Here is a 26,133-nt window from a genome sequence, read left to right on the forward strand (position 1 = left end):
CATGATGGGTTGGGCCTCTCAGTTTTGCACGTTTAAGCATTCTGTATGCAGCTGGTGGCCTTTCCTTGAAGTTTCACATATTGGTTTAGCTACATCTTCTAATCATATTTTACATACATATTATGTTCTCTTGGTCAAATGTTCTGATCCTTTGGGCAAACCTTCCTTTCAGTTAAGGTGTGTGTTAGTGTTTCCTATTACTACTATAACATATTACAATAAATTTAGTGTTTGGGAACAACAGATTTATTATCTTACAGTTTTGGCATCAGAAGTTCATCTTAATGGTACTAAAAATTAGTTTGAGCAAGTTCCTCCTGCAGCCTCCAGGGGAGAGTCCATTTCTTTGCTTTCCAGCTTCTATAGAGCATCTGCATTTCTTAGCTTCTTCCTCTATCTTCACAGCCAGCAATGTAGCACCTCAACTCTTTGACCCTTCCCATCAATACATCTCTCTGCTTCTGTCCTCACACCATGTTCTGACCTTTCTGACTTCCCTCTTATAAGGACTATGGTGATTAAATTGGGTTCACCAGGATTATCTTCCATCTCAAGGTCCTTAATTTAATCCACCCATAAAGTCCCCTTTTCCTTGTAAGGTCATATATTCACATGTTCTGGAGATTAGGGTGCAGAAATTTTTGTGGACCCTTATTCTGTCTGATGAAATAATTAAAACGTATGTGTTTCTATTTGAGCAATCCTTCGAATTCTTGAGTAGCATGTTGATCAGAATCCTTGCCTCTTGGTACAGATATTCTCTCGGCAGCTCTGCCTATATACACCAGTCTTAGTTATTTTGTTTTCTTACTGAGTCATCTGGTATATTAGGCAGCTCATTTAATTTGCTGGTACCTTGACCAGTAATCCCTATACATATTTTACTTAGGACATGTTGAATAGAGGCAAATCATACATTGATTCAGGTCACAATAATAATAATATCAAAAAGGTCCCCCATGTCTACTGTGTGGCTGCTTCCTAAGCTTTGCTGCCTCGTTTCTTCTGCATCAGAAATCTTGGAGAAGGGAGACAACCAATGTTTCCTAGGGATTTTCACATTTGTCTCACCAAATCTGTTTCTTAAACTTTAGTCTTGAATCCTTCTATCAATACTATTTTCAACAGTAATCCAGAAACTTATACTTAGCCAAGAAATGTGCAGGAATGATTCAAAATAGTACAGGACACCATATAGGCAAGTGATTAGGAGAAATGCTGTGTGAATTCAAGAGCTCAAAATGTAATCATAATTAATTCAGGCCAACAGGAGGGGCTACTAGAAAGAGGTCCATCAGGAAAGTTATACCCTGGGTTAGTTGAGAAGATGAGAAATTTCTTTGACTATTCCTTCTCTCTGTGCTTTGCTGAATCCTCCCATGTGTAAATATTGGATTTTCACAGTTCTTGTTCTTGGACCCTTTTCACTTCCTTTCCATCCTCATCACATAATATCATTCCTTCCAGAGGTTTTACTTCCCAAGTATTTGCTGACAAGTTTTCTTCCTGAACTTCTTAGTTCTAGTATTTCTAGCTGCCTACCTGATATTTCTACTTAAATGTCTTTAAAGGCTTCTCAATCACACATAACCAAAACACAAGACTTTGGCCTATCTGTGCTATGTCCCCTGCTTTGTCCGTTTAGACTCCTATCATCCTCATGCATTGCTACCACCATCTCTTTGCTCAGTTGCTTATGCCAGAAACTAGGAGTCATTCTATGTCACTCTGCTCTTTCTCCTTCTCCTTTACCCCTCCATCTCAGATCATTACCAAGTCTTTATGACTCTAAGTCAAATGTGGCATATGTCAAATCCACACACTTCTTTCCATTGGAGACGCTGTCAGAGTCTAACTCAGTCCCCACGATTTGTCACTGAACTACTGCAGTGGATTCCAACCCTTCCCCACTTCAGGTTACTCTCCACCTCATTTTCTCTAGGTTCTGTTGCCTTTGCTCTGTTTTTACCCCTCCTTTTTTCTCCTCTCATTATTTCTTTTAGTTCTTTTTCCTTAGCTTGTTTTTTCTCTAGTCATCTTCCTTCTTGTTTCCCCTTTTCTCTGTTAAACTTATCACTATTTCACTCATATTTGTCTCCTTAGAGAGCTCTTTAAAACTGTGAATGAGATCTTGTAACCACTACTTTGTTAAAATCCTTTAGTGGTTTTCCACTGCATTTAGAAGAAATTTAATCTCTCCAACATGGCCTCCTGTGATTTGGCCACTGCCTAACTCTCCAACCCTCTTCCAAGCCACAGATTCTCCATGCTTTAGCTCTACTTGCTTCTTTCAGTTCTTGGAATGCATCAGACTTCCTCTGTTCAGAGCCTTTGCAAAAGTCATTCTCTGTGTACATAATTCCTCTTCCTTTTTTCCTCTGGTTAATTCCTACCATTCTTCAAATTCATGATTTTCCTCCAGCAAAATCATTTCATTCAATTAAAGTCTAAAGTAGGCCCCTGATGTTTTTCCTCTTAAGGGGAAATTGCTTTTTCTTCAGAGCAATTGCCATGATTTACTATTGTGTATTTGCTATTTTCAGACTTTGCAACTGGTTTATTAGTTCCATAATGGCAATGACATAGCTATAATGTTCACCACTGTCTCTCTTACCTATGGTGCCTAGTTTAATAAAGGGCATGAATAAATTATTGAATATGTGAATGAGTGTGTGCCACATGAGAAAGGGTATAGCCTGAACAGTGACATACCCCTAGCAATGAGACTAAATGGAGTACAGGCCCTATGTTTAAAAAAAAAAATCCTGAAAATTCTAGCAAAGAGAATCTTAGCCACAAATTCTGACTTCTAATAATGACATGGATATTATAAAACTTTTGCTCTTACTTATAACCATATTTTGTTAGTAAAAGAAGCTTTCCAAATTATCTTTAATGCCTGAATATTATTAGCCTTGTTTTATCTTTTTAATTTGATAAATTATATTAAATGAACTATAATTATGTTTCATCATGTAATTAATAACTCCTCATTTGTTAAGTGCTAGCTATGTGTCAAGTACTTCATATTTATCATCTTAATTTTCATAGCAGTCATTTGAAGGAGGTGGTGATTTGCTGTTTTTAGATGAGAACACTGAGGTGCCAAGAAATTCACTACCCCATCCCAAGATCCTATAGCTAGTATGTGGTATAGCTGGAATTCAAAACAGATGTGTGTAATACTTTCTACTGCTATAGCACTGTGCCGTCTTTATGGTGAGATATGTTAATACACATTTAAAAATATGTGAAATGTGTTTGTTTTTTTGGTGTTGGGAATTGAACCCAGGGCCTTACACATGCCAGGCAAGCATTCTGCCACTCATCAACACCTCCAGCTCCATGAAATATTTTGGTATAGATATGATCTTTCTATTTCTAAGTTAGACAAATAGGAAATATTTAACTTAAAAATTTAAAGCTGAGAAATGTTTTCAACTTCTGAATAAATCATAAAGGATATGTTCTTCAATTGTTTTTCTAAATGAAGTGTTAAAAATGATGAAACATTTTTTGAATACATACACACAGACCAGTGTAAAATACCTCTTTCCTTCCCACTTATCTTGAAATAAAACATTTCTGGTCGGTTGAAAGGCCCTTGTGCATTCTTCCCCAGTCTCCCTCCCCCACCCTCAGTAGTAACCACTGTCCTGGCTTGGCATTTATCATGTCCTTGCAGTTTATGTAAGTTGGCAATAATCTGGTGATGGAGTGACGAATGAATATGTGGGTCAGTAGAAAATTAATGTTATTAGCTTTTTCTTTCCCTGAAGAAATTTAACTTTATTTGCTGTTTTTGCCATTCCTGTTGAGTCCAGATTTGTATCAGGTTTGAGTCATGACACTTTTAGCTCTCCCCATGATATTTTATAATGTGAGAAAGGAATGGAAATATGCTCAGCTTCTGAGCCTACAGCCAAGGGCCCTAAGATCAGCTCCACAGGTTGGCTTTCTTCCCCCATGATCTGAAGTCAGATTGTAATGTAGAGCCTTACTGCTTTTAATCTTGAGTCTCATGACTGACACTTTTTAGGATCATTGGGTTAGGCCCAAATCCAAATCAAGACTAAGGTAAATGAGCATGTTCTATGTTTCTCACATTTTCCCAGGTTCTAAAAACGTAAGTGTCCTTAGCTTATGATCTATGCATATGCTTTTTTATAGTGTGAAAGATTCCCAACAGGGTTAGAGTGTATTTTGGACTTGGTCACATGAGATTCCTCCCTCAACCCGCAATCTAAAGGGAACAACTTCCTTAGGTTGTCAAAGAATTGAAGTAGCCTTCTCCAAAAAGACAAAAAGACAAAAACAAAAACAAAATAAAGCCAGTAAGTTGCTATTTAAGATTCAGCTTCAAAAATGAAGTGTTACTGGTTCAATATAGTTGGTTTATATGAAAAAATTAAAAGTAGAACTTTTAAGGAAAGATAAAATAAGGAATATTGGTAATGAGAAAAGCTGGAGTTGTGGTTGTGATGCAGAGTGGGGACTAGGGCTAACCAAGAAGCTACTCTTGGGATTAAATTCCTGAACACAAAAACAATTTAGAAAGAGAATAGTGAGTGACTAGAAAATATAAAAACCTGGCTCTTAGTGTGCTTTGGAACATAGTACTCATTAAGTAATGACTGAATCTTGACAGTTTATAAAGTTTTCCAATAAAAGCATATATTGATATACATAATAGCTTTTCATGTATGAGGATACATTACAATTTATCTGGGTACTATTTTGTTAAATAATTTATTTTTAATGCTAATCAGATTATTATATATTATTTTAAAGTCTTTCTATTACACAAGAATGATTAAAATATATATATGACTTTTGCTAAAGTTCAAGTGATTGAATATTGTATATGAATTCTTCATTTCTTTCATAAAACTAATTTTGTTGAATTTTTTCATAAAAAAGTGCAACTACTAAACATTCTTGTGATAGCTCCTTTGTGAATGTGTCACTGTTCTTGATTTGCACACGTCTTATAATTTAGACTCTCTTTTGTTTGGGGTTGGCAGTTCCAACTGTTAAAGCTCTTGTCTGATTATGTGGAACTCCATTTTAATGGGAACAGCCTCTTTGCTGCGTTTTTAAAAAATCGTCTCGGAAGCTTCTTACTGTGGATCTTTGTTGGGGACAAAGGATTATTTATGCTAAAGGAAAATGTATTCCCCACTGAATTAGCTCGTGGGATGCATAACAAGCTCATTAGTAATGCTCACTTGTTCTTTGGCCTTTTGCTGTGGTAGAGAGAAGGAAAAATGACATCAAAAAGGACATTCTGTTGTCTTTTGCCTTCCCACAAAGAAAATGTGATGCAGTATTAGACTCTTCAGTTAGGTTGAGCTCAGGTTCAACTTTGGTATCAGAAGAAATGTTCCTGAAAGGAAAGTGGTATGTATAGTTGGCAGTGTGCATGAGGTGTATCTGATATGACTTAGAGGAGAAAATAACTTTTCCTTGGAAGCTGAAAGTTTTTAGTCTTATAAATGGCTTATTTTTTATTAGAATGTTTAGTGGTGGTTTATAGTGAAAAATAGACTAGCTTATTATGTTTTAAGTCATATGTATTATTCTGAATGTTTTAAGCTCTCCACTTTTTCCCCCTGAAAATATATTAACAATTGAATTAACCTAATTTAATTAATTAAAGTTTTTCTTTTTCTGTAGATTTCAAGAATAGTACTTTGAAGCTAAAATTGTTATTCCTTTTGTTTTTTGTCTTTGAAATTTTTTACAGGAAGGAATTGAGTGTTTTTGTTTTGTAATTGAAATTGATAGTTATCTTTATTTATTACCTTGTTGTCTAGCAGAAAAAACTTACGGTTAAGCTTGTGAATTTATATAAAGTCCAGATGACCTTAAATAATCTTTATGAAGATCAGTTTAAAGATATTTTAATTTCAACATTGGTCTTACGATATTTATATTTGCCTTATATTTACAGAGTAAATGAAATTCTGGGAGAGTTTCACATGAGTGAAGTTTTATTGTTAATTTTATGTTACTAGCCAGATGCTTCATGAATTCTTTGATATTAGTGCCAGAAACAGCATATTTAAGTGTGTTTCAGGTTGTTTTCCTCTTTCAAATGAGAAGCATCCTAAAGAAGAAAGAAGCAGAGAGTTATTATTGAGTTCTTTTATAATCAAACTATTCCAGCTAGAAGGGAATGTTTTCAGTTTTCAGTCAAATAAGAGAGAGAAATCTTGTAATTTGGGGATTTTGGGGAGTAAGAAAACTGCCATCATCTGCATTAATGTTTGTTGTGTTTTCAGAATACAGTTTCATTTCCATATAGATGACCATGCAACCTGCAATTCAAGTAAGTATTTTTCTTGGAAAAATGTGTATTTAAATTATAATTTAATAAAATTTAACAAAATAATAAATTATTACAAAATATTTTTATTGTTTTTTTCAAGCATTACATTTGATAGCAGGAAAATTATATTTTGACTTTCTAGTTCTAAAAAGATTTTAAGTCTTAGCTTTCATTTGTGTTAAACATTTGAAAAAATAAAAAATATCAAGGTTGGTGCATTCATCTTATTTATACCACTTTGATAAAAGAGAATATTTATCATATTCCCCTTATTACAATTTAGTACATAACTGTAGTTAAAAGAACGTTCAGTGAAACAAATATAATTTTTTTTATTAGACAGTTGTACATTTGCTCTGTAAATGCCTGTTCATGACTAGGGGTTAAAATTTGAAATTTTATGGAGTGAATTTTTTTGTTCATTTTATATATGGGGGCAATGAGACAAGCCAGGATAATCTTATCTTTGAATGATTTTCAGAGTTATTATTTGTTATCTTAGTCTTTTTTTTTGTTATCTTAGTCTTATATCCTTTGTTTTCTTTACGTTGTTATAACTAGAACATGATTGAATATTTACAAAAGTCATATTGAATATCACTACCTAGAAAGATACAAGCAGCTGATAATATAATGTGCTGGAAAGTAAGAACTTTAGAGCCAATCAGATTCCAGTTCTGATCCTCATTCTGCTACTTCTGTGAGATTCTGGCAAGCTATTTGACCTTTGAGTATCTTCTTCCTAATCTACAAGGTGAGAATAATCGTCCTTATTTTGCAGGACAGCTGTGAGGAATCAACGAGATAACGTGTGCAGAGGGCCTTCTAGAATGCATAGTGCCTAGCAGGCACTCCAGAAGTTTGATTGTACCATTGGTGCACCATAGTTATCCAGTTGTAAAACTGGAGATAGTACCTATAACATGAAAGCCTCTCTTTTGTTTTCTTTTGATTAAGAAAGAAGGCTTACCAAGATAAAAATAGATGAAGCCTAGAGAAGAGAATCTGTTTATCACATGGTTAGGAACAACCCAGAGTGTATCCCGCTTGTATGCCTTCCTGTGCTATGTCCCATCCCGTCTGCTCTACTGATGAAGAGTCCATCATGCTGTTTTTCTTTTGGGAATTGATGACAGTCTCCCCAGAGGTCTTATTCTTCCCCATTTTGTTCTTTCACATTCACATCCATTGTGCCCAGAACCCCTTTATTTCTCAAAACCATTTTGATCTCATTACTTCTATCTGTCCTCTCTTGATTCCAGTCTTTAAAATGTCACTAATTTCTTGTTAATTGTAGTTTTTTGATTCCTTATAGAGTGCTTTTCTCATTGCCATATTAGTCACGTTTTCCTCTTTTCTACACTAAGGATCATTAGTAGTTTATTGGTGATTTTTAAAGATAGATTTTTTATGGTTCTGTGAAATCTCTGATCCAGATTCCACAAGTCCATCTTTATTAATTCTTCTTCCAGAGTAACCTTGACATTTCTCATGGAAGTTTTTCTTCTCTCCCTGCCAAATGTGAGACATTTTTAGGATTTTCACCTCTTTTTCTGCTACCTATATTGGACAGTTAGTTATTTATAAATATCTGGCAGAGAGGAGACACCCAGTATATCTTTGTTATCAATTGATTTCTTATTAATATGTTAAAATCTTCCACACTCTACTTTTGTGCCCTTCATTCTGATTTATAAAAGAAACATATAGCTTAAAAGTTAATGAACAGTAGTTCTTAACTGCTTTTGGGTCATAGTCCTCTTTGAGAATCTGACAAAAGCTTTGAATTCTTTCCCGGAGAAATGATCCATGTGTGGGCATACAATTTAACCTAAATTGTAAGCAAGCTTATATACCTAAACTTATGTAGACTGCTTATGGATTAAGAATCTCTGCAATGTGGCAGCTTTCAACACATATAATCAGCCTTTAGATGTGCAGTTTTTGTTATTAACATGTAATTTTTAACATTAATATGCTTTGCTTCTACTTACAGTAAATGGAGAATTCACCTTGGTCTCTTTTCTCTAAGTATCAGGAAGTGAGAATGACTTTTTTTTTTTAAATATAGTTTATTTACTCTAAACAGCAACACAAATACCATATAAATACAAAGGAAGAGGTGCAGGTGGAGACCGCTGCTGACTTTGGATCCCAGGCGTATTAACAACAGCCAGGTTCTGGGAGAAGGGTGTGGGAGGGAGGGACAGGGCCTTCCACACAGCCCGCTAGAGGCCGGGACAGCTCTGAACGGTGAAGCATGCCTGCATCTGAGCAAAGAAACTGGCTCCTAGGGGCTTACCCAAGTATAAAAGTTTATAATTTTATAGCAATTGAAATACTGACATGAATATTAAAATAAAAGCAAGTTTTACATAACAATAAAAACATACAAAAGACCGAAGGAAGAGACCCTGTATGAAAAACTGGGGCAATTGAGCAAATCGAGGTCTATGCCAGTGGTGGAAATGGAAGATGGCGCCCGCCCAACCCTCCCAGCGACTTCAGATTTGCAAAAGGAGTAACAAGTTCTTGCCAAACCACTCCCTTCCTTTTGCGGTGCCACAGGGTCGCAGTCTAGGGGCGTGCAAACTTCTTGTCTTGTGCTCGAACCCTTTTCTCATATTCCACTCTGTTTTGGCAGTAAATCGTGCCGGTCCTGCTTGAGCGGGGTCTTGGATATTTGGTTCATTCACAAGTTCCTATATTCCTAATCAGATATGTTTGATCGTGATGGCTGGCCACCAGTCCTTGTCCTCCTCCTGGATGGACAGGCATACTGTACCCGAAGGGTACACAGTCAGTGAAACAGCGGTGGCTCTAATTACGTTTCGGTGGTGAGGATGGATAATCACCTCTGACGCGCATCCGCAGCTTGAACAAGCCTCCTTCCCATGGAGTGCCCTTCTTTCCTGGGATGGCCCATTCCCAGTTCATCAGGTTCATCGTGCCATCTGGGTTCTCAGTTGGGACAGCCACAAAGCGAAAGGGGTGGTCCTTCCTCCCAGCTTTTCTCTCCTGGGCAAGTCTGCTAAGGGCGAGTTCAAAGTCCCTGGGCAGCCGCGGCCTGGCGCATCGCGGTGGCAGAGGCGGCGTTGCTCCCTTTGTCTCAGGACTTCCCTCGAGAATGACTCTTGTTAATGTTAACCTCTCCATTTTACACATGGTGTTTTCCAGACCTCCCTCCTAACTCATGCTCATCTTTCCTTGACAAACACTTGGACTCTGCCTGTTTTCAGTTCAGCCAATGGTTAAAGGACAAATAGCATAATAAAATATGATTGGTTTTAAGATACACTTTAATTTCCACGGTTAGAATCATTTGCTAATATTATTTCCTCAATTATTCACCAAATATTTTGACTGAATAATGCATGCTAAGTTATCTTACTGAGTCCTGTGATTACAAACAGAAATAACACATGCTTATGAAGGGAAGAACCAGTAAATCTTTGCTGTACTCCCTTTGAAATAACTTGGAGAGAATTCAGGGAAGTAAATGACATCTTATCTTTTCCCTAAATTTATTGAACCCCCATATATTTAGGAGTTCATTCCCCAATTTCTACCTATAATTCCTGAAATAATGTCCATTAAATTAAGTTTTATTTTGTCTTTGGGTATTTTTACTGGATTTCATTACTCCTACATACATCTTATGTTTATTCATTTTCCTTCTTTGCCTTTGTGATTTCTCTCTCTCTCTCACTTTTTAAAATGTTTATTTCTCATCAGAGGAGACTGGAAGAAGTTTTGATTTTTTTTTCCTCCAAAGCTTGTCTGGATTTCATATAGTAAGACCTACCTCAAATGAACCTTAACATATTTTAAGGGGAAAATGTTCTATATTTAAAAAATATCAAGTGGCCAATCTAATGCCTTACCACTTCCAAATACTTTAGTGTGTATTTTTAAAAACCAAGGACATCTTCCTATAAAATCACAGTGAAATAATCAATTAGGATATTAACATTGGCACAATGCTACCATTTAGTAGTCAGGTCATGTTCAAATGTTGCCAGTTGTCCTCCTAGTATCCAGTTCAGAATCTTGTGTTACCTTTTGCTGTCCTGTATCTTTTTGAGTCTCTATGGGTCTAGAATGGTATCTGTCTTTGCTAGTCTGTAATGACCTTGGCACTTTTGAATACTATAGAAAAACTGTTTTGTAGAATATCCCTTAATTTGGATTTTCATGATGTTTTCTCATAATTGGGTTCAGGTTATGCACTCTGGGCAGGAATATTACTTAAGGATGCTGGTTTTTTCTCATTGCATCCTAATCATATGGGTAGCATATGATTATTGACAGTGTTCACCCTTGTCACTTAGTTATGATGCTGTCAGTTTTCTCTACTATAAAATTGCTCTTTTTCTTCCTCAAAAAGTATTTTGTGTGCAAGGACTTTTAATGATATAAACATCCCAGACATTGTCAAAATTTCCACTTATTTATTTACATCTGTATGGACTCACAGTTGTCTATTTTAGTCAATGCAGTATATCCATTCCTAGCATTGATCAAATTTGCCCCCAGTTTAGCCGATAGAAGTCTCTTCAGGATGGTTTTGTTCTCTTTTCATGTCCCCATGTATTTTGAGTGCTTCTTTGCTTTCTGATTAAAGGTCATAGTGTTCATTTTTTTTCCCTCTCATTCCATATTTGTCCCTTCTTCTCTGGCAATGAGAAATTTGGCTCCCATTGGGTGCCCTTATTATCCTGCTCAGGATCTGACACCTTGCATAATCTTATCCCCAAATGTGAATGACCTCTCACCTCACTCAAGCTCTGACTCTTTTCTAAGTAACCCCCCTCCAAGAACCTCCTGCTCCCTTCATTTGAGTCCAAATACCCCTTCCTGAGTTGTTTAGGAAGGAGAAGAAGAAAGGTTATTGTATCTTTTGTAAAAAGTGACTTCATGATGACATCATTACTTCTTTTATAATCTAAAGAGTCAATAGTCTTTTCTATAAATAATCTTATGTTAAAGCATATCTAATTGTGTTTGCAATTTTAAAAGTGTTGATTTGATGGTATGTTACATCAATTTTATTCTAAACCAAGGATTGTTCATGGGTAAATATTTTAGGCTTAGTGGGTCAATAGGCAAAATCAAGGTTATTAAATAGATACTTATATAACAACAATTTTAAAATGTAAAATTGTTTCTTGTGGATCATACAGAATCAAATGACAGATAGTTTTTCTCCCCCTTATTTTATTTTAGTTTTTGAAGCGCTGGAATCAAACCCAGGGTCTTGCATGTGGTAGGCAAGATGCTTCCACTAAGCAGCATCTGTAGTTCCCACCTCCTTGTTTTAAGTCAAAATATTTAGAAATTAATTTTTTAAAAAATATTGTTTTTGTGACTTAAAGTTTAAAAATGCCATTTATACCTTTATTAATTTCCATTCATTCAACAAATGTTTAATCTTGATCTCTTCAAAGCCTAATGCCAGTTGCTGCAAAGGTGCCTCTTGAAAGGCAGATATCAATAACCCATTTCACTGCTGAGATGCTTAGACTATGATCAAGTTATTGCTAAATTTATTCAGCTAACAAGTAGAGAAAAAATATTTGTTGAATTTTATCCTCTTGACTCAATAGTAAAACCCATTCATTAATTAGGGGTTTACTAAGTGACTGCAATATTAAATATTAAAAATGTTTCAAATATCTAAAATTATATTGCTTCTAATTTATGTATTTTCTGTGAGCTGCTACAGTTTTGTGCATGGGTGTATTATGTCTGGCTTATACTTTGCCATTTAAATGTAGGTGTGATTCATGGTAACTGTTAGCAAAGTTTGCATTTATTCAGCCAATTGGTGTTTTCACCTAGGTATGGTTTGGAGAAGATCTGCCTCTAAGTCCACGGAGTCCTCTGACCCCCAGACATGGACCAGGGTTGGCTGATGTTTGTCAGTATGATGAGTGGATAGCTGTGAGGCATGAAGCTACTCTGTTGCCTATGCAAGAAGATTTATCCATCTGGTTATCTGGCCTATTAGGTAAGGCTTGCCAAGAGACCCCAAATTGTAATCTCCTATTCAATAAATATTTATTTAGAACCTTACTTTTTGTCAAGGAGTAATGGATCTCAATGCTAGGAATACTCTAATAAAATGAAATGTTTAAGGTGCTTGTTCTTAACAAGCTTAAATTCTCTCAGGGGGAAATACTGTGATTGACCCTGAACCTTGGGTCTGGAATAGTAGGAAATTTGAGATTTAAGTGAAGAGGTCAGTATCTTTGAATAATCAACATTTCATTGTTTATATTAAAATCTTTTTCTAAAAGTACTTAGGTCTATTTTTTTTTTTTTTTTTACTGACCCTTCCATAGTTGTCTACAAAATCTAAGTCATTAGATTCTGAGTAAAATGTACATTATAGTTAAAATAATTACTATTTCTACTATTTCTGAGACATTGAGGATTAGAGACATGTGAAACGTAGAAGGAGATTTCAGGTTAGAGAATATCTGTCATCATATATTTTACTCTATTAGAGAGTATGATGAATTCTCTGAACTTTCTTCCCAGAAAAATTCACTTTACAGAATTTTATGTGGCATTCCAAGATTTGCATGAAAAGGAACATCCTAAAGATCATCTATGGTCCTCCTAAGATAAATAAACACACATCATTTGGATAATTTTAAAAGTTTTTTTTATGTAATAATAATGCTTTTAATAAAAGCATTTTAAAGGTGAAAAGTTGGTATTCTCTGGCTGTTTGTTGTGGTGAATTTTTAAATTACAACAAAATCAGTCTTATAAAGAATCCTTTTCTTATGCAAACTATTAATATTCAATGAATTTATTTTATTTTAAATGAAACAAAACAAATGTCAGTTTTATTATCTTTTTATGTACTTATCCATCACAGATATTTTTATTTCAGTTGCCTTTCATTTAACTTGACATTATTTGTTTTAACTATTCTTCTAAGAGGGTATACTTGGAGTTTGATCAGATATTTGTTTGTTTTTTTTAGCTGTAATCTGATTTTATTTAATTAAATTTTAACCATCTTATTTGAATTTACTGTTTCTAGAAGAACCTTAACTTTGAAATTTGGTTTTAGATATTGAAGTTAAGGCAGAAAGACTATTGGAAGAACTTGATAATGGAGTGCTCTTATGCCAATTGATTGATGTTCTTCAAAATATGGTGAAGACATGCAATGCTGAAGAACCAGGGGTAAGTGAATGTTTGATAGTGGTGATATTATATCTTGGTTGGTATAATTTAATTTGTTCATGTATATTTCTTGTCATCTTTAAAAGGTTGTAAACTTCTATCCCACAACTGGCTATGAGATCTTGAAAAACTTAGACTTTTTAAACATATGAAAAGATGTTATCTGTGAAATGGAGATATTAACATTTGCCCTGTGGAATTTATTTGTGATTATTTTTATCAGTTTTGTTTTTCCTTCTGCTATAACCAAAAGACCTCATGAGAACAATTTTAGAGAAAGAAAAGTTCACTTGGGGGCTCATGATTTCAGAGGGCTCAGTGGACAGCTGGCTTCATTCCTCAGAGTCTGAGACAAGGCAGAACATCATGGTGGAAGAGTGTGGCAGAGGAAAATAGCTGGGGATGTGGTTCATGGAAGCAGAGAGACAGAGCAGTGCACAACAAGGACAAAATATAAACTCCAAAGGCACACCCCCAATGACTCACCTCCTCCAGCCATACCTTGTCTACCTATAGTTACCACTTAGTTAATCCCTATAAGGGGATTAATGCACTGATAGGGTCAAGGCTGTCATAACCCAATTATTTCACCTCTCAACTTTCTTGGATTGTCTCACAAATGAGCTTTTGGGGGATACCTAATATCTAAACCACAACAGAGAGCATTCATTGAAATTAAATGAGATAATATACACAGATAGTATTTAGCATAGTGCTTGATGCATTGTGGATATCCAGTAGCCAAATCTTCTTTTTTTTGGGGGGTGGGGGTGGGTGGGATACTGGAGATTGAACTCAGGGGCACTTGACCACTGAGCCACATCTCCAGCCCTATTTTGTATTTGATTTAGAGACAGGGTCTCACTGAGTTGCTTAGTGCTTTGCTTTTGCTGAGACTGGCTTTGAACTCTCAATCCTCCTACCTCAGCCTCCTGAGCTGCTGAGATTGTAGGCATATGCCACCATGCCTGGTGCCAACTCTTCTTAAGATAAATGATCATACTTTCCTTATAGGGTACTTCCTTACACAACAAAATGTTTATAAGGATTAAGTGAGAAAAGAGCTTGTGATGGTTCCTTGCATACCGGTAGCTACCATCATTGTCATCATTATTTCATTATTATTATCTTTATAGTCTCTGTATACTGTCTTGGTAGCAAATTCTTTAAAGATTGAATGAATAATAGTTTTAAATAAAAATTTCTGTCATTGACCCTTAGGTCATGATTTGAAATAGATGAGATTTCCTTTTCATCTGATGTAGGTGTTTTTAAGAGTTTTGGGTCTGGACACTAATATACTGTAAGTGGAAATATAAAGTGGTATCACTGTTTCAGAGGACAGTGAACAAGACATGCATACATATATAGAAAATATTGTGATTAAAGCTTATCCTTCAGTATATAATTATTTGCTTCTTGGAATTTATTCTAAGAAAATCACAAATTCACAAAAATGATAGTACAAAAAAATTAGGAACAACCTAAATGCTCTTCAATAGAAAAGATGGTAAAATTAATTAAGGTTCTTAAACACATTAGAATATTATACATGTATTAGAAATGTTTATTTAAATCTATTATTTTCAACCCTTAAAGATTCCTACAACCTGTAAGAGGTCATGTGCACATACACACCAAATTGCAGAGTAGCATCTTTATGTGACGTTATGTAGGTACAGCTGCATAAATAGCTGTGCCTAGAGATGTCCTAGCAAAATTTGGGGAGAAAATTTTAGTGGTACTACCCAACTTTGTATTGTACTGTCTATTTTTAATAATGATTAGATATTTTGTATCCATTTTAAAAAAAGCCTCACAGGCCTTTTTAGCTTTGAGAAATAATAGCAACAGGGAGGACATAAAAGGAACTGGTCAGAGTGGCTATCTCTAGGGAGGGAGAAGTAAGAGGCAGAGGTACATACCGTACTTTTACATTAAAAAATCATATTCATGAATTGTTTTCTCAAGTAGAAATTTAAACAAAAGCAAGGTAACTCCCCCCACCTGCATCCCACCTTCAGCAGGATTATCTAAATAAATATTCTTGCACCTGATAGTAAAAAAAAATAGGATTTTGTGGAATTTAGAATGTCAATTTTTAAAAGAACCTGAATTAAGAATGGACAGCTACTTCCTTTTTTAAAAAAAGTCTATATTAGTTGTCATTGGACATTATTTTTTTATTTGTGGTGCTGAGAATGGAATCCAGTGACTCACATGCTAGGCAAGAACTCTACCACTGAGCCACAACCCCAGCCCAACTACTTCCTTTTTTAATAGTCTCCTTGAGACACTCAGGACTGATTTCATGAATCTCCATGAAAGGAAGTAAACTAAAATGAGTATGTTAATTTTGAATATAGCCATGATTTTGTATTTATATTGAATTTAGTGTGGAGAGATAATACTTTGGAATTATCAGACTTTCCTTCTTAATTTTAACTAAGGATCTTGTGTCATTTTTTAAAAAGAGAGATTAAAGAAGTTTGATCCTACTGATAATTTTGACCATTTTATTTTCCAAGGAATCATTTCCTGAATTTACTAAAAGTGAAATAAAATCATTTTAAAAGATATTTTCCCTATGAAGTTGTGTAGTTTTTAGTTAAATTCAAAGCAATGAACATTTACTTTTTAATATTAAAATGAACGTTTAATTAAAGATCCACAGACAACAATAGCTATTGGCGAGGATGTGGGGAAAAAGGAACACTCATACATTGCTGGTGGGGCTGCAAATCAGTGCAGCCACTCTGGAAAGCAGTGTGGAGATTCCTTAGAAAACTTGGAATAGAACCACCATTTAACCCAGCTATCCCACTCCTTGGCCTATACCCAAAGGACTTAAATTCAGCATACTACAGAGATACAGCCACATCAGTGTTTATAGCTGCTCAATTCACAATAGCCAGATTGTGAAACCAACCTAGATGCCCTTCAATTGATGAATGGATAAAGAAACTGTGATATATATATATATATATATATATATATATATGTATATATATATATATACACACACACACACAATGGAATATTACTTAGCCATAAAGAAGAATAAAATTATGATATTTGCAGGCAAATGGATGAAATTGGAGAATATCATGCTAAGTGAGATAAGCCAATCTCAAAAAACCAAAGGACAAATGATCTCGCTGATAAGCGGATGATGATACATAAGCGGGATGAGAGGGGAGTAAGAATGGAGGAAGGAGGGACTGTATAGAGGGAAAAGGGGTGGGAGGGGTGGGGGAAGGGAAAAAATAACAGAATGAATCAAAAACTATTACCCTAGGTAAATGTATGATTACATAAATGGTATGCCTCTACTTCATGTACAAACAGAGAAACAAGATGTATCCTATTTGTTTACAATAAAAATAATTAAAAAATAAAAGATCTTGATGCATTTAAAAGTTATCCTTATATCTTTTCCAGAATTTTCCAATGAGAAAAGTGCCTTGTAAGAAAGATGCTGCTTCAGGTTCATTCTTTGCCAGAGACAATACTGCCAATTTCCTTCACTGGTGTAGGGACATTGGGGTTGATGACACTTACCTCTTTGAATCTGAAGGTTTAGGTAAGTGGTGTTGCTATCAATATAGTCTTTAATGTTTGTTAGGATATTTTTGTATCCCTCACTTCTAATTTTTCTTACCACATAAGGATTCAAAATAGCATCTTTCCAAATAATGACTTATAATGCCATGTCTCAGTTTCTTAGAAAAGTTTTTACTTTTTGTTAAATAATTAAAGCATCATATATTAAATCAAATACTGTAAGCTTTTCATTTACAGTTAAGATTTTATAAATCTAGAATACCCTAACAATATTTTACTTGATGAGTTGGTTATGGGAAAGTTCTGGACTAATGTTTTACTAATTAATTTTTTCATCAAGATTTACTCTACCAAATCTGTTACTAGTAATTTTCTGTTTAATCAGATAATTATAGAATAACAAAAAGCCAAATGGTGTGTGCTTATAGTGTTTAGATTTGCCTTGTAAACAACCGCTACCAACTTGATTATCCAAATGGATTCATGTTTTTGATGATTCATTTTTGAAAAGTCATGCTCTATTGAAGAACTATTGACATTATTTTCTCATTTCCTTTAAGTCAACAGAAGCATCTGTGTGGTTATTAAAGTGGTAGCTGCTTTTAGACTATACACACACACACACACACACACACACACATATACACGTATACTTCAAAATATTTATATATGTGTATGTATATGTGTGTATGTGTATAGTACATAAATAGAATTTGTAATGCTGTGATGTGAGCAGTAGCATATTAGGAGTGGGCACAGTGGAAATCTTCCCTGATAGGGAAGAGTTTTGTCACAGAGATTGTTTACTATTTCTGGTTTTGTGGTGGTAATAAAAGGCAAACTGACTTTTAATTGATTTTGCTATAGTCTTTAAATTCACTACTGACAGTGCACACCCTTATCGCCCACACTCAGGATGAGCTGCTACCTGTTTGGTATGTCTCTGGATACTCCTATCTAGGGTAGAATAAAGTGCAATGGGTTATTCTTTCACCCCTCATATGCACCCTGTTTTTAGTTCAGGAATGCTGGTCACTACTAACAATGTAGTTGATTTGATGGCACATCCAGCTTCTAGAAATCAAAGGGAAAAGGAAATTCTTTGCATTCTCTAGTTTCCAGTTTTCTGGCTCTGAAAGAATATAAGATTGTTGTGTATTTTTCATTATCAGTGAAAAACATCTCTGATTATCCTGAAGGTCAGTGTAGGACTACATAATGCACTGTCAATACCAGTAATTCAGTTCTAGGCATTGAACTGATGAGCTAGTGTTTTTACTCACCAAAGGCCTCAGCAATGAGCCTCTTAAGTGTTTATATTTTGCTAGTAACTCAAAGCAATTTTTAGAAACAAATGCTCTTTTTAGGTAATTCTAAGTTTGGAAAAACAGTGTTAAAATAATTTAGGATAAATTCATTTGTTGGTATGAATTTTAAATTCAAATATAGACCTTTTTATTGATTTTCATGCTTTGGGTATGTAGTAGATGCTATTCAGAAATCAAAGAGCCAATGCCATTTCTATAGAAGGGATAAGTGTACATAAAACTCACCACACCTTATACAGTATTAGATTCAAATTTAGAAGTTTCCCGGAGTTTCTAACTCTTAAGGACCAGAACAGAAAGATGATTTACAATTATTATATTGATACATTTAGCATGAATTTTATGATCAGGACTTTATTTTTATAAACAGTATCTCCATTTATGATTCTTTAAATGTGTGTGTGTGTGTGTGTGTGTGTGTGTATGTGTGTGTGTGCGCACACACATGTGCTTCACCACCGAGCTGCATCCCCAGCCCTTTCTGTTTTTCACTTTGAGATAGGGTCTCACTAAGTTGCTCAGAATGGCCTTGAGTTTACAATCCTCTTGCCTCAGCCCCTTAAGTTGCTAGAATTACAGGCATGACCCACCAATTCTGTCTAAAACTTATTTTTAAAAATTTTGTTAAAAGACAAGTAAAAAGGTTTACTATCCTAACCATTTTTAAGTGTATTGGGTTCTTTTAAAAATAGTGTTTAAAAATGAAGATATGCCTCACATAACATAAAATTCATAATTTAAAAATGTATAGTTAAGTGGTTTTCAGTATTTTCATAATGTGCAATCAATCATTGTCACTACCTAATTCCAGAACATTTCTATCACCTCAAAAAGCAAGCCCATGCCTACTAATAATTAGTCTCAATTACTTTCCTCCCTTATGCTTTGGCAACCACTAATCCTGCTTCCTGTGGATTTATATGTTCTGGACATTTCATAAATAGAATGGTACAGTATATGGCCTTTTATGTCTCGGTCCTTTCACTTAGCATGATGTTTCATTCATTTTATATCTCATAAAATTATTCCAAGGGCTGGAGATATAGCTCAGTTGGTGGAGCCTAGCAAGCACAAGGCCCTAGGTTCTATCCCCAACACTGCAAAAAAAAAAAAAAAAAAAATTCCTTCTTATGACTGAATAATATTCCACTGTATAGATATACCATATTTCTTATTTTTATCCATTCAGATGGACATTTGGATTATTTTCATTTTTTGGCTATTGTGAATAATGCTGCTTATGAACATTTATTTACAAATTTTTGAGTGAATGTATGTTTTTAATTCTCTCAGGTACATATCCTAAGAGTGGAATTGCTGTGTCATATGGTAATTCTATATTTTTCTTTTTGAGGAAACACTGAATTGTTTTCACAGTGGCTATACCATTTCCCATTCCCACCAACAATGCACAAGTGTTCCAATCTCTCCACATCCTGCCAGTCTCTCCACATGTTATTGTTTATTTGTTTGTTTGTTTTTCTTATTAATATCCTGGGGTATGAAGTGATATTTTACTATAGTCTGAATTTGCATTTTCCTAATGACATTCAGCATCTTTTCATTTGCTAGTTGGCCATTTGTATATCTTCTTTGGAGAAATGTCTATTCAAAACCTTTGCTCATCTTTTTTCCAGTTGGATCATTTATCTTTTTTGTTGACTTGCAGGTATATTCTAGATAATTGACCCTTATTAGATAGAATTTTGCAAATATGTTCTCCCATTCTTTGGGTTTTTTTTCCCAGTTTCTTTTTTTTTTTTTAATTAAAAAAAATTTTTTAGTTGTAGATGAACATAATACCTTTATTTAATTAATTAATTTATTTATATATGGTGCCAAGGATCAAACCCAGTACCTCTCGCATGCCAGGCAAGTGCTCTACCACTGAGCCACAGCCCCAGCCCCTCAGTTTCTTAATAATATCCTTGGATGCATAAAAATTTAAACTTTTCAAGTTTAATTAATCTTCTTTTTGTTTGCTTGTACTTTTGGTTTCATATCTAAAAACCATTGCCTAATGAAAGAATCAGGTAGATTCTTACTTTATGTTTCCTTTTAAGAGTTTTATAGTTTTAGCTCTTAACATTTAGGTCTCAGATCCATTTTTAGCTAATTCTTCTATGTGGTCTGAGGTAGAGGTTCAAATTCATTTTTTGCATGTGGATATCCATTTGTTCCAAGGCCATTTATTGAAAAGACTTTGAAAAGACTTGTTGAATTATCTTGGTATTCTTGTTGAAAATAATTGAGCATAAAGGTATGGACTTATTTCTGAATGCCCCATTCTATTGTTCTATATGTTTATCCTTATGCCAACAATATATTGACTTGATTTTTGTAGCTTATAAGTTTTGAAATTGAGAAGTTTGAGTCCTCCAACTTTGTTCTTATTTTTCAAGATTGGTTTTAGTGTTTCGTGCCCCTGACAATTTCATGTTAATTTTATCATCAGTTTGTCTATTTCTGGAAGAAAAGGCTAATGGAATTTTTATAGGGACTACATTGAATCTGTCGGTTCATTTGGGGAATGTTGCCGTCTTAACAATATTGTCTTCCAAGTCAAGAACATAGAATGTCTTTATATTTATGTATATAGTTTTATTCTCTTTGGTTAAATTTGTTTTAAGTAGTTTATTCTTTTTGGAACTGTTTTGGAATATTTTCATAAGTTCATTTTCAGATTGTTAACTTCTGGTGTATATAAATATTTTTGTGTATTGATTTCATATCCTGCAACATTGCTAAACTTGTTTATTATCTTTAATCTTTAATAGTTTTCTTTGGTAGACTATTGATGGTTTTCTGTGCATAGGATTATGTCATCTGTAAATAGAGACAGTTTTCCTTCTTTTCCAATCTGGATGCCTTTTACTTTCCTTGTCCAAACACTGTAGCTAGAACCTGCAGTACAATACACAGAAGTAGTTAAGAGTGAGTATTCTTATCTTTTCCTTGGTCTTGGGAGGAGCACTTTTAATATTTTAAATGTAAGAGTGATGTTGGCTATAGGTTTTTCATGAATGCCTTTTATCAGTTCAGAAAGTTCTATTCCTAGTTTGCTGAATCTTTTTGTGACAGTGTATTAGAGTTTTTTCAAGTTCTTTTTTCTGTGTTTTTTCTCCCTTTATTAATGGTATATTACATTTGTTGATTTTCATATGTTGATCTAACTTTGCATTTCTGGCATAAATCCCAGTTGATCATCCTTTTTATATGTTGCTGGATTTTTGCATCTGTACTCATAAGGAGTGGGTTTGTTTGTTTGTGTTTTTGTTTTGTTTTGTGTGTGATGTCCTCATATGGTTTCTGGCTTTAGTATCAGGCTCATGTGGGCATCATAAAATAGGTTGGGAAGTGCTCATAGTCAAAGATTGTTAGAGTAAAATTGAGGTGGTATCTCTTCTAACAGTATCTTCTATTGAGAGATCTGAAATACAAATAGTGTATTATTACTAAGCCCTTAGTTTTTGAAACCTATAATGCTATAGAAATAAGGATCCATGGTAAATGTTCATCCTCTTCTTTTTAGCTAGTTTTTAGAAATAATTCTAAATAACAGTATATGGAGAAAAGGAAAATGTCTTTTCTAAGGCTTCTCCAAACAAGTAAACCCACCGTCTCCATTGTCTTCTCTTTTTCTCTCTTCCATGTTGAAAAATTCTTTCTCTCTATTGAATTCTCCTCCTTAAAATGTGTTTTTATTTTCCCACAGTTTTACACAAAGATCCAAGACAGGTATATCTTTGTCTTCTTGAAATCGGCCGCATCGTGTCGAGGTCTGTATTTCACAACATTTCAGAATTTCAATGTCATAAGCTCTTTTAAGCTACTTAACTTTAGCTTAGAACATTATTTTCTAAAGTGAAAGAAAGTGATTCTCGATAGATTAAAGTAACCTAATTTTCTATTTTATCTTTATTTTTGTGTCTTTATTTGTTCTATTTGCATGAGCATGTGTCAACATTTGTTCCTTCATGTATCTTGCTTCATTTAATATTAAATTGTGAAAGTGGTTACTTAAAATGTTTAGATTAGGAATAGGACAAGAGCACGTAATCCTAAAGCACTACAAGGCAAAGCAAGCTTTCTGAATACAGATCTGAAGGCTGAGGCTTGGTGTCTCCCAGACCTTCTTTACTCTCTGGCTGATTTTAAAGTCAATATTTAGGATCCCAGGAAGAATATTGAGAATTACAGTTTCCAAATATATGCAATGACGAATTTTTGGTAATCTGTAATACATTAAAAAGGCATTTCAGATGTTCCAGTAAAACAATTGGTAGAAGAGAATCATACCATCTTTGCTCTACAAATAAAAGGCAATTTATCTTGATATGCAGGGAAGTTCTTGGGCCACTTTTGCTTGAATGATCAGATTTTCTGGCTTATTTTCAGATATGGGGTTGAGCCACCAGTCTTAGTAAAACTTGAGAAAGAAATTGAGTTAGAAGAGACCTTGCTTAATACCTCTGGACCTGAAGATTCTATCAGCATTCCAAAATCATGCTGTCAGCATGAAGAGCTACATGAAGCTGTAAGTAATTGCTGTATTTTCTTTTGACTATCATACCTGAAGTCTCATGGTTTTATGCTCTTCATACTGCCACCTGTTATGTTGTGTTTAAAAGAAAATATTTCTTTTTCAGAATACATACCAATTATTAATCCCCACTCTCTAATGAGTTCGGGATACTTTACCTTAGAGGTGATTTTTCATTTCTTGCTTATGATGAGGAATGGATGTGTAATTGAGGAACTGTGGGGAAATAGCCTAAAACCTATCATGAAGGGTACTATAGGCCACAAAAATTCACTGACTCTTTTTTTTTTTTAATATGGTGGAAGTATAATCTCACAAGTGATAAGGATTACTCTCATGGTCATATAGAGGTTAAGTTGGTTTTATGGTAATAATTCAAGCACAAGATGTTGGGAACTTGAATTTGAGCAGCATTAATGGGGATGGAGCCAAAGGAACAATTATAAGCCATATTTAGGAGGTAGAACTGACAGGAATTAGTGACTGATTGGGGGGAAGGAGAAAATCTAAGGTGATTTCCAAGGTGAAGTAGATGGTACGCTGATACTTGGACAATACAAGAGGAAGAAAAATTGTAATGGAAAATTGAGATTTTTAAAAAATATTCCCCCCGATACAGTCTGTACATATTTGTTAGATGATGGGTTACAACTGGAAGATTTTCTTAACTTTACTTGTTCATTCTGTAGAAGTTAATAGAATTGCATTCTTTAGGCTGTGGATCTTCTGCAATGATTACTGTGTAAGTGATAGAGGTAAACCAAATATCAGATGTTTCCACTGATTTCTTTAGAATAATTCAAAAGTTTATAGCATTTTTAAAAATTATTTTTTATTTTTACAGACTGCATTTTGATTCATTGTACACAAGTGGGGTACAACTTTTTGTTTCTATGGTTGTACACATTGTAGATTCATACTATTCGTGTAATCATACATGTACATAGAGTAATGATGTCTGTCTCATTCCACCATTTTTCATACCTCCCATTTCCCTATATGTAATCTAAAGTTATATAAATGCTTAATGTTCAAAATTCTTTTAAATAAGTCATTACTAATAAACTTTTAGGAAAGTATCGCTTGATTGATTTTTTTAATATAATAAAGTCAGTAATAAAACATTCAGATAGCATTGCAAGACATTTTAATATTATGTCAGTCATCCCTTTATCAGGTCAAAATATATTTACCTACATTATCTTATTGATACATTTGGTGACTGTAAATAATCGCTATGGGAAGCAGAAGTAATATAGCAGGTGAAAAATAAAATTTATTTTAAATTTTATATAACCTTAAAAACAATAATTAAATATAAAGGAACTATCAGGAAAGTATACTTATTAAATGGGATATACAATATGTTAATTTCCCTATTACATAATGACCATGAAATTTTTAGTAGGCAAATGGGCAAGGACTGGGGTCATACAAGCAGAAAGTACAATGTCAAAACTTGCTGATAATCAAGGAAATCAGATTAAAATAGCTGTGAAAAACCATTTGCCTCATAGCAAAATTTTTAAAAATTATGAAACTTGGACCAGGGATACAACTCAGTTTTAGAGTGCTTGCCTGGCATATGTGAGACACTGAGTTTGATCCCAGTGCTGCAGGGGGAAAAAAAACCCCAAAGCCCCAAAAAACGGTACCAGTAAATTCTGGTGAAACTATACTTAAGGACTGCTATTAGCAAGGGAAAGTGTTGCATACTTTAAAAAAACAAATTGACAGATATCATGAGTTACACAAATATTCCTTTTCCATTTTTATTATAATTGAAAACAGGAAAAACAAATGAAAATGCTTATTGCATTATTTATATATAGCAATATAGAAACCTTCCAATGGGGCAATGACTTGGTAAATTTTAGGATTCATTATCTTAGAAGAATAATAGTTTTATGTGGTCATTATGACAGCTATGTGGCAACAAAAATGTTTATTTTGTGAAAAATATGTGTATATGAACAAACCTTAGAGAAACAGGGAGAATGAAAATAATAGTAATGCAGTATCATTGGAGATGATTTTAATTTCTTTGGCTATTTCCTTTAGTGTTCTAATGTTAATTATGCAATAAATAAGACCAGAAGAAAACACTTCTTATCCACAGTTCTTATTTCTTTTAGGGTCAGAGCCTTTTTGAGCTTATGGGTAAGTGCTGATGGCTAGCACTAGCAATATTGTACTGCTCAGTGGTTTTTTGGATATTTTAAACAAGGGAAATAAGTGACTTCTGAGATCAACATTCTTGTCATGAAAACTACAAATGAACACATTTCCTTACATATGTGCTATATGATTATTTTCATTGTTCACTTATAAATATGTGACTTTGGACAGATAATTAATGCAATCAGATATAGTGTTCAGCTAAATTGAGCCTACCTGAAGAGAATTGTTTTCAACATCATACCAAAGTTCAATTAAATATATTTGTTTAGATATCTTCTATATGACAAGTAATTGAGAAAAATATTCATGACCTTGTTTTTTCAAAATGTAATTTTAGGGAAAAGTCAGATATTTTTGATAGTGGCAGATATGTGACATTTTCTCAGTCAAAAGATATTTTTTAGAAAAATCTTCATTTAATCAATTCATTTTAATTTCCACATTTTATTTTAATCTCCCCTGCTCCCCTGTACTAGGAATTGAATCCAGGGGCACTGTGCTACTGAGCTGCACCCTAGCCCTTTTCTATTTTTTGTGTGGACTCAGGGTCTCATTAAGTCACCCTGGCTGGTCTCAAACTTGCTATCTTTCATGCTCAGCCTCTGAGTAACTGGAATTATAGGTGTGTACCCAGCTTAAATATAGAATTGTTGAATTTATTTTTATATTTTCTATGGGTCTACCATTTTTGTTTTTTATTTACTGAGATAAAAAAAAAATTCTTGAGGTATAGAAGTAGAGTTTTCCCTTGACTCCTTTCTCCTTCGCAGACTATTGAAAGAATAAACACTTTCAGAAGACTGCTTCTTAAATTGAAACTTTTAAGGATCTTACCTAGTCATGGGTGAATAGATATGAATATGTCCTTGTGCATTTTAATAATAACTTTGAATAAATCTTAGTTTAGCACAATATTAAGGGAGAAGTTAAATTCCTCCTTAGCCTTTATCTGGCCAGTTTTTGATTTGACACAAAAGCTTAAT

The 26,133-nt window shown here is 34.1% G+C and overlaps 1 protein-coding gene and 1 pseudogene across 2 annotated transcripts in view; one reads left to right on the forward strand and one right to left on the reverse strand.

Annotated features, from left to right (window-relative positions):
- The window catches only part of Gas2l3 (growth arrest specific 2 like 3), a 39,587-nt gene that overhangs the window by 4,635 nt on the left and 8,819 nt on the right, over positions 1 to 26,133 (forward strand). Inside the window, exons 1-7 of one of the 2 annotated variants that reach the window (XM_047551654.1) lie at positions 5,286 to 5,400; positions 6,285 to 6,331; positions 12,173 to 12,341; positions 13,419 to 13,534; positions 16,976 to 17,117; positions 22,142 to 22,205; positions 22,825 to 22,963. In XM_047551654.1, coding sequence (XP_047407610.1) covers positions 6,308 to 6,331; positions 12,173 to 12,341; positions 13,419 to 13,534; positions 16,976 to 17,117; positions 22,142 to 22,205; positions 22,825 to 22,963 — 654 coding nt within the window. In that variant the 5' untranslated portion in view covers positions 5,286 to 5,400; positions 6,285 to 6,307. Of the gene's footprint in view, positions 1 to 5,285; positions 5,401 to 6,284; positions 6,332 to 12,172; positions 12,342 to 13,418; positions 13,535 to 16,975; positions 17,118 to 22,141; positions 22,206 to 22,824; positions 22,964 to 26,133 lie in introns of those variants that run through there. The other variant, XM_047551653.1, reaches the window with a different exon arrangement.
- Positions 8,909 to 9,496, reverse strand: LOC124982194 (SUMO-conjugating enzyme UBC9-like; annotated as a pseudogene).

This window comes from Sciurus carolinensis, chromosome 4 (genome assembly GCF_902686445.1).
Source record: "Sciurus carolinensis chromosome 4, mSciCar1.2, whole genome shotgun sequence".
Taxonomy (NCBI): Eukaryota; Metazoa; Chordata; class Mammalia; order Rodentia; family Sciuridae; genus Sciurus; species Sciurus carolinensis.